We start from the raw sequence: 12,982 nt of genomic DNA, 5'->3' as shown, positions 1-12,982 counted from the left end.
ACAAAGCCCAAAGTTAGTAGAAGGAAAGAAATCATAAACCTCAGAGCAGAAATAAATGAAATAGAGACAAAGAAAACAATAGAAAAGGTAAATGAAACTAAAAGCTGGTTCCTTGAAAAGATAAAATTGATAAAACGTCAGCCAGACTCAACAAGAAAAAAAAAGGGAGAGGGCTTAAATCAATAAAATCAGGAATGAAAAAGGAAAAGTTCCAACCAACTCCACAGAAATACAAAGGATCACAAGAGACTACTACTATCAACTATATGCCAATAAAATGGACAGCCTAGAAGAAATGGACAAATTCTTAGAAAGGTACAATCTCCTAAGACTAAACCAGGAAGAAATAGAAAATATGAACAGACCAATCACAAGTACTGAAATTGAAACTGTGATTTAAAAACTCCCCCATGAAGAACCTAGTGGCAAGACGGGAATAAAGACACAGACCTACTAGAGAATGGACTTGAGGATATGGGGAGGGGGTGGGGTGAGATGTGACAGGGTAAGAGAGTGTCATGGACATATATACACTACCAAATGTAAAATAGATAACTAGTGGGAAGCAGCCGCATAGCACAGGGAGATCAGCTCGGTGCTTTGTGACCACCTAGAGGGATGGGATGGGGAGGGTGGGAGGGAGGGAGATGCAAGAGGGAAGAGAAATGGGAACATATTGTATACGTATTACTGATTCACTTTGTTATAAAGCAGAAGCTAACACACCATTGTAAGGCAATTATACTTCAATAAAGATGTTAAAAAAAAAAAAACAAAAAAAACTCCCAACAAACAAAAATCCCAGACCAGACGGCTTCACAGGTGAATTCTATCAAATATTTAGAGAAGAGTTAACACCTTCTGAAACTGTTCCAAAAATTGCAAAGGAAGGAACACTCCCAAACTCATTCTATGAGGCCACCATCACCCTGATACCAAAACCAGACAAGGATACTACAAAAAAAGAAAATTACAGGCCAATTATCACTGATGAACATAGACACAAAAATCCTCAACAAAATATTAGCAAACAAAATCCAACAAGACATTAACAGGATCATATACCATGATCGAGTGGGATTTATCCCAGGGATACAAGGATTTTTCAGTATCCACAAATCAGTTTGATACACCACATTCACAAACTGAAGAATAAAAACCATTACGATCATCTCAATAGATGCAGAAAAAGCTTTTGATAAAATTCCACATCCATTTATGATAAAAACTCTCCAGAAAGTGGGCATAGAGGGAACCTACCTCAACATCATAAAGGCTATATATGACAAACTCACAGCTAACATCACACTTAATGGTGAAAAGCTGAAAACATTTCCTCTAAGATCAGGAACAAGACAAGGATTTTCACTCTTGCCACTTTTATTCAATGTAGTTTTGGAAGTCCTCCACAGCAATCAGAGAAGAAAAAGAAAAGGAATCCAAATTGGAAAAGCAGAAGTAAAACTGTCACTGTTTGCAGATGATATGATTCTATACATAGAAAACCCTAAAGCTGTTACCAGAAAACTACTAGAGCTCACCAATGAGTTCTGTAAAGTGGCAGGATACAAAATTAATACACAGATATCTGTTGCATTTCTATACACTAAAAACGGAAGGTCAGAAAGAGAAATTAAGGTTACAATCCCATTTACCAACGCATCAAAAAGAATAAAATACCTAGAAATAAACCTACCTAGGAATGCAAAAGACCTGTAACTCCACAAAGTATAAGACACTGATGAAAGAAATCGAAGATGACAAGACATACCATGTTCTTGGATTGGAAGAATCAATACTGTCAAAATGACTATACTACCCAAGGCAATCTACAGATTTAATGCAATCCCTATCAAATTACCAATGGCATGTTTTACAGATTTAGAATTAAAAATCTTAAAATTTGTATGGAAACACAAAAGACCCTAAAGAAAAACGGAGCTGGAGGGATCAGGCTCCCTGATTTCCAGCTATACTATAAAGCTACAGTAATCAAAACAGTATGCTACTGGCACAAAGAGAGACATATAGATCAACGGAACAGGATAGAAAGCCCAGAAATAAACCCACACACCTATGGTCAATTAATCTACAACAAAGGAGGCAAGAATATACAATGGAGAAAAGATGTCCCTTCCATAAGTGGTGCTGGGAAAACTGGACAGCTACATGTTAAAGAATGAAACTAGAATATTCTCTAATACCATACACAAAAATAAACTCAAAATGTATTAAAGACCTAAATGTAAGACCGGATACTATAAAACAGAGGAAAACAGGCAGAACACTTTTGGACATAAATCACGGCAATGTCTCTTTGGTCCCACCTCCTAATGAAAATAAAAACAAAAATAGACACATGGGGCCTAGTTAAACTTAGAAACTTTTGCACAGCGAAGGAAACCATAAACAAAATAAAAAGACAATGTACAGAATGGGAGAAAATATTTGCAAATGATGTGACCTACAAGGGATTAATCTCCAAAATATACACACAGCTCATGCAGCTCAATATCAAAAAAGCAAACCACCCAATCAAAAAATGGGCAGAAGATCTAAATAGACATTTCTCCAAAAAATACATACAGGTGGCCAAAAGCACATGAAAAGCTGCTCAACATCACTAATTATTAGAGAAATGCAAATCAAAACTACAATGAGGCATCAACTGACACTGGTCAGAATGCCCATCATCAAAAATTCTACAAACAATAAATGCTAAAGAGGGTGGGGAGAAAAGGGAACCCTTCTACACTGTTGGTGGGAATGTAAATTAGTAGAACCACTATGGAGAACAGCATGGAGGTTACTTAAAAATCTAAAAATAGAACTACATATGATCTAGCAACCCCATTCCTGGGCATATAATCCGGAGAAAACTGTAATTCAAAAATGTACATGCAGCCAATGTTCAGAGCAGCACTATTTACAAGAGCCAAGACATGGAAGCAACCTAAATGTCCATTGACAAAGGAATGGACAAAGAAGATGTGGTACACATATACAGTGTAATATTACTCAGTCATAAAAAAAGAATGAAATAATGCCATTTGCAGCCACATGGATGGACCTAGAGATTATCATCGTAAGTGAATTAAGTCAGACAGAGAAAGACAAATATCATATGATATCACTTATATGTGGAATCCAAAAAAATGATACAAACGAACTTATTTACAAAATAGAAACAGACTCACAGACTTAGAAAACAAACTTATGGTTACCAAAAGGGTAAGGTGGAGGGGAGGGATAAATTAGGAGGTTGGGATTAACACACACACACTACTATATATAAAATAGATAATCAACAAGGACCTACTGTATAGCACAGGGAAATATACTCAATATTTTATAATAACATATATGGGAAAAGAATCTGAAAATTATAACTTAATCACTTTGCTATACACATGAAACTAACACAACATTGTAAGTCCATTATACTCCAATATAAAATAAAAATAAAAAACACTTCATGACAAAAAAGGTCTTTCAGATCATTTCCCAAAGATGGTATAGGATTTCTAGCTGTGTTTACAGTGGTTGGAAGGGGACAACAAAGGCCAGATGTGAGAATTCTGAGTTTGCTTTCAAGTCCCCAGAGTTTCAGCCTGGGGACTTGATATTTTCTGCACAGTTCTCCAAATTCTGGGGGTAAGCATAGGACAGAAGATGCTTTGGGAAAGATACAGTCCACAGTAAAAGACCTAGGAAGCCAAGAGTAGCCCCAAGGGGGTTTCCTCCAGGGGAGAATGAATGACAACACCTGCCTGGCTTTCTCCCTCTCACCCAGCTCTGCCTATGCTTCCTCCTGGGTCCTGTCTTCCATGAACAACTTCTGCAACACAGGATGTACCCTCAGCCGTTCCTACCTTCCCTAGTCTACTCATGCATCTGTGATCCATTACTTTTGTCTGCAGCCTAGTTGTTTCTGCTTGCCTGGACCAAGTTGAGGAAGTACGGCTTCCCACCTGCTAGGTAAAGCTGACTTGCTCTATTTTGCCCTAAAACTATCTCTTTCAACATTCAAGGGATCCCACTTATCGAAACATCCTAGGATTTGTAGAATAAGTCTATGTTCACCTTCAGTTCTTCTGAGGACAAATATACCTGTCTCTCAGCCACTGTCTCTTCAGAGCAAAGAGCCTGAACTTCTCTCATGTACCAAGTGGAAGAGAAAATCCTACTGAGCCCTTGAGATGTGGCCAGAGTGACTGAGGAACTGAGTTTGTACTCAGTTTATTAATTTTACTAAATTTAAATTGTAATTAAAAAATTGAAGATGTGTAAAATAATATTTTCTGTTAGACAAAATGCATTATTTCAGTAGGACTACAGTTTACTTAACAGTAGGAAATTTAGCATCTGGATTGAGATGTGTTATATGCATAAAATACATACTGGATTTTGAAGACAGTATGAAAAAAAGAATATAGACTATCTCATTAATAGTTTTAAAATATTGATTATATGTTAATATTTGATATGTTGGATTCAATAAAATGTATTATTAAAGTTAATTTCACCTATTTTTATCCTTTTAATATGATTACTAGAAAACTTTAAATGATGTTTTTCACATTATATTTCTACTGACATGCTGCCCTAGATGATTTCAATGGCTTGTTCTATTCTTCCCACTTACTGTTTTCTTTTTCTGGAGAAACTTAACACTGCAGTCACAGACAGTCGATCTGGTTTCATGTTTTGAGTTCCAATAACATTTGCCTTATTCATTTCAGAAAATGAGATGTGAAAAATTTGAAACCACTAATTCTTTATGATTACATAATAGATTTCAATGGAATATTTGGACTTGATCAGTCTGGGAAATTTAGGAAACATCTTTTTTTCCTGTATCCTTACCAGGACAATAACTTTTCTTTCTTGGATCTGTTGGTACTTTGTCCTGAGAAATGCATCAACCAAATTGGAAGTGAACTGGGATGTGTGTCACCTCTAAGCCTTAGACTCCCCAAGTCCAGTCCTCTGTGATTCCAAGGCTTAAGTGAAAATCACCTTTGCACATGTCATGTAAGCACAAAATAGCTTTTGGGCTCCATGCCTGTGGGGCCTTAACCACAGGCTGCAGAGCCATAGATTCAGAAAGGCTGAGGTGTGGGGACTTCTGGAGGATTTTAGGAACAATAATCTGAAGAGACAGTGCACAATCTAATCACATGACAGGGTGCCAGTCTCTTTATTACATAGTCCTGGGTCTATTTCCCACAGGTTACTTGAGCCATTACTGGGTTTCTTTTGAGCTCGGAATGGTACATTTTCTAAGACAACAAGTATTCCACCCGGGCCCATAGTTAAGTTTCCCTCTGAGGATGAGAGGAGCAGAGACAGCTTGTCTGCTGCAGCTGCTCCAAAGGAACAGCCTCTGATTTGATGAAACTGCCTTTGACACACAGCTGGGAAGTGAACATAATGCTTGGGAACTTTCTGCCTCATTGGAGAGAAGTAAAAAGTGTCATCTTAGCATAAAAAGAAAAAGAGAGAGCAAGAGAGAGCTCAATTCCCAGAGGTAGCAGGCAACGAGCATTAACTAAATTGTCAGTTCGGAGCCAGTACTCCCTTGATGAGCCTGGTTTATCTAAGACAGCCTCTGAGACTCCACTAAGCCCAACTTCAGTGTTCTCCCTGTTTGCACAGCTTCCCTCCCCAACAGGAGCTCTCCCACTGACCTTACAAACCTCCCACACCATCAGAGGCTACAGAGGAAACCTGTTCTCCTGGGAGCTGAGGCTCAAGTGTGACACAGGAACCTTGCCCTTGAATGCGTCCTCCCTCTACATACTCCCTCCATGTACCACACTGGTTCATGAGTGGATTTCTGCTGTGTTCCCAGGTGAACACTCAGTCTGAAGGCCCCTGATCTGCAGGCAGACTCCAGGTCTCAAAGAATCTCCCAAAGTTTCTTTCTCACCCTGAAGAGCATAGAGATGCAAAATCCAATGGTTATCCCCTACTCACTTCTTGTTTCTGGGAACATTTATGGAGAGAAAACCAGGTAAATGGAAGCTTGAGCTGCATCTCCTACGAGCTGGGGCTCTCTGCCCCTTGGAAAGAACTGAAAGCCTCTCAGTACTCTTTGAACAGCTTGTCATCTTGTCACTCACATCAGTTCCCAATCCAGCTGGACTCGATCAATATCCTCCATCAGCTTCATGAGCTTCTTCTTAAACTGATGTTCAAAACGCACATCATCCTCAATAACAAGAGTCTTCTCCAGCTCTCGGTCAATTACCTGTAAAGGTCAGTGGGAAGATACCCTATGAAAAGTTGATACTTATTTATCTAATAAAAAATAGGTATTGGGCTTTCCTGGTGGCGCAGTGGTTGAGAATCTGCCCGCCAATGCAGGGCACACGGGTTCGAGCCCTGGTCTGGGAAGATCCCACATGCCGCGGAGCAACTGGGCCCGTGAGCCACAACTACTGAGCCTGCGCGTCTGGAGCCTGTGCTCCACAACAAGAGAGGCCGCGATGGTGAGAGGCCCGCACAACGCAATGAAGAGTGTTCCCCACTTGCCGCAACTAGAGAAAGCCCTCGCACAGAAACGAAGACCCAACACAGCCATAAATAAAAAAAAAAAAAAAAAAAAAAAGAGTCTCTTAATAAAAAAAAAAAAAAAATAGGTATCAAAAAGTCAAAAGTATAGTAGCACAACATGTAATAGCTCATAACTGGAATCTAAGCAAAAGTCCGTCAACAGTAAAATGGATAAATAAACTGTGGTGTACTTACAGCAATGAGTGTAAATGATCTACAGTTAAATGCAAAGTTATAGGTGAATCTCACAAATGTTGAGAGAGTGAATGGAACCATATGGTGTGTACACATAATAAAAGGATAAATGTAGACAAAACTATTCTGTGCTGTTAGAAGTCAGGAGAGTGGTCACCCTTGGGAAACTGATGGCTAGGAAAAAATACAGAGAAGGGCTGTGCTTCTGGGGTGCTGGTAACCAGTTTCTTGATGTAGGTACTGGTTAACCTGGCTGTATTATTTAATTTGTGAAATGTTGTTGGCCAGTATCTTATGATCTACATATTTTTTCCTATAAAATTTAAAGTTTATCTATAAAACAAAATTTCTTGAATAAAAAAGATAGGCATAGACTGGATCATTAAAAGGGAGAAGGCCCTTTCAAGAGGACTTTCTTTGGGGACTCTCTTTTCTTGTGGGAACTGACCCTTAACCAAGAACCCCACACTTCAATACCACCCCTATCAATGTCTGACCTGTAAGACAGGGGTTCAAGTCCTGGCTCTGCCCCTTCTTGCCTGAACAAGATAACTATTTTCTCTTGGGTAAAATGGGCCCACCTCTCCTAACCCATCTCACATGACTTCCGGGTGATTTCTTATACTGAGTCACTTAATAAATGATGACATGCTAGATAAACACAAGGCACTCCTACTAAGGATGAGGATGCATCACTAGGAGTGTGGTCCCCAGAACGTGGGTGTCTTCCCCTATCATCATCCCAAGTGGCACCAAGGATACCCTTCCTTGTTTGTCACTGGCCTTGTGTCAGAGGGAGACATAAGGCAATGACAGCTTCCAAGCACACTCTCAGAACAGTTATGGATTCACTTTATATGTGGCCCTAGTTCACCTACAAGGTCCCACTCTCCTCCCTCCTCATTAAAGAACTGCACATTGAAATGAAGCATTATTCACCTCTTTCCAGACAGAGTAGTGGCTAAGGAAGCAGCCAATTTCACCCCTAGTTAGAGGCCTGGAGGAATAGGGATCTCGATATCCGGGCAGCATTTCAATATTCAGGGCCTTCAGCTGGCTTGTGTTGAGTGCCCTGCAAGACAGAACATGCCCCAAAATTAACAGGTTGAGAGGCCCCCACCACAGAAGCCAGAAGGAAGAGTTCTGCATATTCCCCAGAGCCTTTTTGCACACTGAGAAGGACTCCTCATGTTTCCCATTATTCCTTAGGAGCTCCTCAGGGTTAATGTGTTGTGGTAGCATTATGAGCTTTGTGAAGACAAGAAAGGGTCTTATACTTTATATACCCCTCGCAATGCCCGACACAGTTTTTAAGTATCATCACTATTGACAACTTTGAAAAAGTATTTTCCTAATGAAGGAGAGTGGCTAATAGAAAGCTTAAATACTATTAAACACTGGAATGAATGAGGATAGGAAGGAATCAGAAGAGAAATTGTGTGCATGTGTACATCTTTCCTTTGGACCTAAAAAAAGGTTAAAGATAAAAATGCAGAGAGAATCCTGTAAGTAAGAGAGAAGTGACTCACTACATACAAAGTATTCTCAGTAAGATTAATAGCTGATTCTCATCAGAAACCGTGGAGGCCAGAAGGCAGAAGATTGATATATTCAAGTGCTGACTGAAAGAGACCATCAACCAAGAATTCTATATCTAGTCAAGCTAGCCTTCAAAAATGGAAAAATTAAGATATTCCCAGATAAACAAAAACAGTGTCACTAGTAGATATGCTCTACAAGAAATACTAAAGGGAATCCCTCAGGCTGACATGAAAGGAAACTAGAGAATAACTCAAATCCACATAAAGAAAGAAAAGCACTGGTAAATATAACTGCATAGGTATCAATAAATACAAATAATATAAGTGTTCTTTTGTTTATAACTTTTCCCCTTATCTGATTTAAATTATCACTGCACAAAGCAATAAGAGCAAATAATGTATAAAGAACATTATGTATAAAGAAATAATTTGTGTAACAATAGAACAAAGGAGGGGGGAAGGAATGAAGCTATATAGTAGCTAAGTTTTTATATAGTATTGAAGTTAAGTTGGTATTTTTTTATTGAGGTATAGTTGATGTATAACATTAGTTTCAGGTGTACAACATAAGGATTCAATATTTTGTGTATTTTGTGAAATGATCCCATGATAAGTATAGTTAGTATTCATTACCACATAGCTACAAATTTTTCTTGTGATGAGAACTTAAGATTTATTCTCTTAGCAACTTTCAAGTACGCCATACAGTATTATTAACTGTAGTCACCACATTGTATACTATATCCCATGACTTATTTTATAAAAAAGTTTATACGTTTTACCCCTTCACCTATTTCATACACCTCCCAATCCCACCTGTGGCAATGAATCTGTTCTCTACGAGTTTTGTTTTGTGTGCTTTTAGATTCCACATATAAGTGATATCATATTTGTCTTTCTCTGACTTATTTCACTTAGCATAATGCCTTCAAGGTCCATCCATGATGTCACAAATGGCATGACTTCCTTCTTTTTCATGGCCAAATAATATTCCATTGTATATATACACACATATTTTCTTTATCCATTCATCCATTGTCAAACATCATGTTACTTCCATGCCTTGGCTATTATAAATATTGCTGAAATGAACATGGGGGTGCATATATCTTTGAGTTAGTTTTTTAATTTCCTTTGGATAAATAGTGGAATTGCTGTATCACATGGTAGTTTTTTTTGAAGAACATCTGTTTTCCACAGTGGCTGCACCAATTTATTCCCAACAGTGAACAAGGGTTCCCTTTTCTCCACATCCTTCCCAATACTTGTTATTTCTTGTCTATTTGATAACAGACAGTCCAATAAGTGGGAGGGGAGAGTTCGTGGTTTTGATTTGCATTTCCCTGATGCTGAGTGATGTTGCTCAACTTTTCATGTATCAATACTTGTTGGTTTTCTGTATGTGTTCTTTGGAAAAATCTCTATTCAGATACTCTTCCCATTTTTAAATCAGATTTTTTTTTGCTGTTGAGTTGTACAAGTTCTTTATATATTTTGAAAGTTAAACCCTTATCAGATATATGATTTGCAAATATTTTCTCCCATTTGGTAGCCTGTCTCTTTATTTTGATGGTTTCCTCTGCTGTGCAGAAGCTTTTTAGTTTGATACAGTCCCACTTAATTTTTTGTTGTTGTCACCTTTGCTTTTGGTGTCAAATCCAAAAAATCATCACCTAAGCCGGTGTCAAGGAGTTTATTCCCCCCTGTTTTCTTCTAGGAAGTTGGTATTAATATGAACTAGATTGCTATAAATTAAGATGTTAATTGTAATCCTCAGGGCAATCACTGAGAAAATAACTAAAAATATATATAGGAAAAGAAACAAAGGAATTAAAATGTTAAAGTAGAAAATATCTTTTAAACATAAAAGAATGGACATTCTTATGCCTCATAAGAATGGAGGCATAGAGGAACAAATAAGACATAAGATGTATCAAAAAAAATAGAAAACAGCAGGTGTAAATCCTACCTTATCAGTAATCACATTAAATGTGAGTGGATTAAACCCTGTAATCAAAGACAGAGCTTAGCAGAATGAGTTTTTAGAAAGACGATCCAACTATGTGCTATCTACAAGAGACAGACTTTAGATTCAAAGGCAAATAGGTCTAAAGTAAAAGGATAGAGAAAGATATACCATGTCAACAGCAACCACAAGAGAGCTGGAGGAACTATACTGCTGTAATATCTGACAAAAAAATTTAGACAAAATTACCAAAGGAGAATATTTTATAATGGTAAGAGTCAATCCATCAGGAAGACATAATTATAAATACATATGCATCTTACAATAGACCAAAAACATGAAACAAACTGACATAACTAAAAGGAGAAACAGAAAATTCAAAAATAGTGGGAAACTTTAATACCCCATTTTCAGTAATGTATAGAACTAGCCAGGAAACAGAACCAATTAGACCTAACATTTATAGAACACTCTACCCAGAAGCAGCAAAATACACATTCTTCAACTGTATGTGTAACATTCTCTAAGACCATATGTTAGACCATAAAGCCTCAGTACACTTAAAACTATGACTGAAATCATACAAAGTATGTTCCACAATCATGATGAAATTAAAAATTGATAGGAACTTGGAAAATTCAAATATGTGAAATTAAACAACACACTCCTTAACAGCCAATGAGTTAAAGAAACCACAGAGGAAATGAGAAAATATTTTGAGACAAATGAAAATGAAAACACAGTATACCAAGGCTTACAGGATGCACCTAATGCAGTACTTAGAGGGCTAGTTACAGCTACAAATGCCTGTGTTAAAAAAAAAAAAGAAAAATCTCAAATAATATGCTTTTCCATTTTAAGAAACTAGAAAAAGAGCAAAGTAAACCCAAACAAGCAAAAGGAAGGAAACAACGACTAAAGTGGAAATAAATGAAATAGAGAATAGAAAAATAGAGAAAAAACAAGACCAAAAGTTGGTTCTTTGGAAAGAGCAAAATTGATAATCCTTTAGCCAAATACAAGAGAGTAAACTCAAATTATTAAAATGAAGAAAGAAAGAGGGGGCAATCCCTACTGACCTTATGGAAGTAAAGAGGATAAGAAAATACTATGAACAATTATACACCAACAAATTAGATAACCTGGATAAAATGGACACATTGCTAGAAAGATACAAACTGACTCAAGAAATAGGAATTCTGAATATACCTATAACAAAGTAAAGAGGTTGAATTAGTAAAAAAAAAAAAAAAAGTCCCACAACACAGTCCAGGACCAGATGGCTTCACTAAAGAATTCTGCCAAACATTTAAAGAATTAACACCAATCTTTCATAAACTCTTACCAAAAACAGATGAGGGAGCATTTCCCAACTCATTCTATGAAGTATTATCCTGATACCAAAACCAGAAAAAGCCATAACAAGAAGACTACAGACCAATATCCCTTATTAATATAAATAGAAAAGTCCTCAAGAAAATACAAGTAAACAGAATCCAGCATCACATAAAAGGCATTATACATCATGACAAGTGGGATTTATCCCAGAATTGCAAGGTTCGTTTAACATGTGAAAAAAGTCATGTGATGTTTGTTAATTATTAACAGACAAACATCACATGATCATCTCAATAGACATAAAACTTGACAAATATCCAACTGTATATGGATTAAATGTTTATATTGCCTCCAAGTTCACATGTTGATATTATTAGGAGGTGGGGCCTTAGGTCATGAGGGTGCAATGCTCATAAATGAGATTAGTGCCCATATAAGAAGAGACACACACAAAAAAAAAAAAAAAAAAAAAAAGAGACACAGAGCTTGCTTTCCCTCCTCTCTCTGCTGTATGAAGGCACAAGAGGATAGCCACCTACAAACCAGGAAGAGGTCTCTCACTGTAATCCATCCATGCTGGCACCCTTCTCTGGGACTTCCCAGCCTCTGGAATTTCGAGAAATAAATGTTATCTGAGCCACCTGGTCTACGGTAACTTGTTACAGCAGTCCAAACTAAGACACCAACACCCTTCCATGATAAAAAAACACACAACCCAATCAAGGCCATCTGTGAAAACTCCACAGCTAAGATTGTATTTAATGGTGAAAGACTGAATGCTTCTCCCTAATATCAGGAACAAGCCAAGGCTGTCCACTCTTATCACTTCTATCCAACATTGTACTTGAGGATCTAGCCAGGGTAATTTAATTGGGTAAACAAAATAAAACGATATTCAGGTTGGAAAAGAGGAAGTAACACTATCTACATTTGCAGATGACATAGCCTTGTATAGAGAAAATCCAAAGGAATACACACACTGTTGGGCTGCACCTTGAAGGCCTTCAAGCCTCGTAATTGCCTGGTCTCAAGAAAGAAGGAAGAGCCCAGAGATAGCGACAGCAACACCAATGGTTTATTGGACAGGGGATCTTACAAGTTGAAACAAAAGGTCCTGAAGCAACACTCCACCGTGTATGGCAGACAACAGACAGGACACAGCAGCAATCTTCGCTACCTAGGAGACGAAAGAGGCTACCATTTATAGGGGGAATTGACATCAGGTGGGCTCATCAGTTACCAGGGAAACCAGCGGCTGGGGCAGGGGGCAAGTTACTGATTAAGCCCTATAATTAAGAGGATTGGATAGTCATGTGAGTGAAGCAGGCACTGGTCAAGCAGAGAATATACATAGAGCAAGAGAACAGCCATCTGGAGTGGCCTG

At 37.8% G+C, this 12,982-nt stretch overlaps 1 protein-coding gene across 3 annotated transcripts in view; it reads right to left on the bottom strand.

Moving 5' to 3' along the window:
• The window catches only part of COLGALT2 (collagen beta(1-O)galactosyltransferase 2), a 141,143-nt gene that overhangs the window by 8,089 nt on the left and 120,072 nt on the right, over positions 1-12,982 (bottom strand). For all 3 annotated transcript variants that reach the window (XM_082473169.1, XM_082473168.1, XM_082473170.1), the window contains exons 9-10: positions 7,693-7,825; positions 6,126-6,253 (exon numbers count right to left, since the gene is read on the bottom strand). In XM_082473169.1, the coding sequence (XP_082329295.1) occupies positions 6,126-6,253; positions 7,693-7,825 (261 nt within the window). The remainder of the gene's footprint in view (positions 1-6,125; positions 6,254-7,692; positions 7,826-12,982) is intronic.

Source organism: Balaenoptera physalus (assembly GCF_965194825.1).
Source record: "Balaenoptera physalus genome assembly, chromosome: 1".
Taxonomy (NCBI): domain Eukaryota; kingdom Metazoa; phylum Chordata; class Mammalia; order Artiodactyla; family Balaenopteridae; genus Balaenoptera; species Balaenoptera physalus.
Note: the sequence above shows the minus strand (reverse complement) of the source record. Positions and strands in the feature narration are given on the sequence as shown.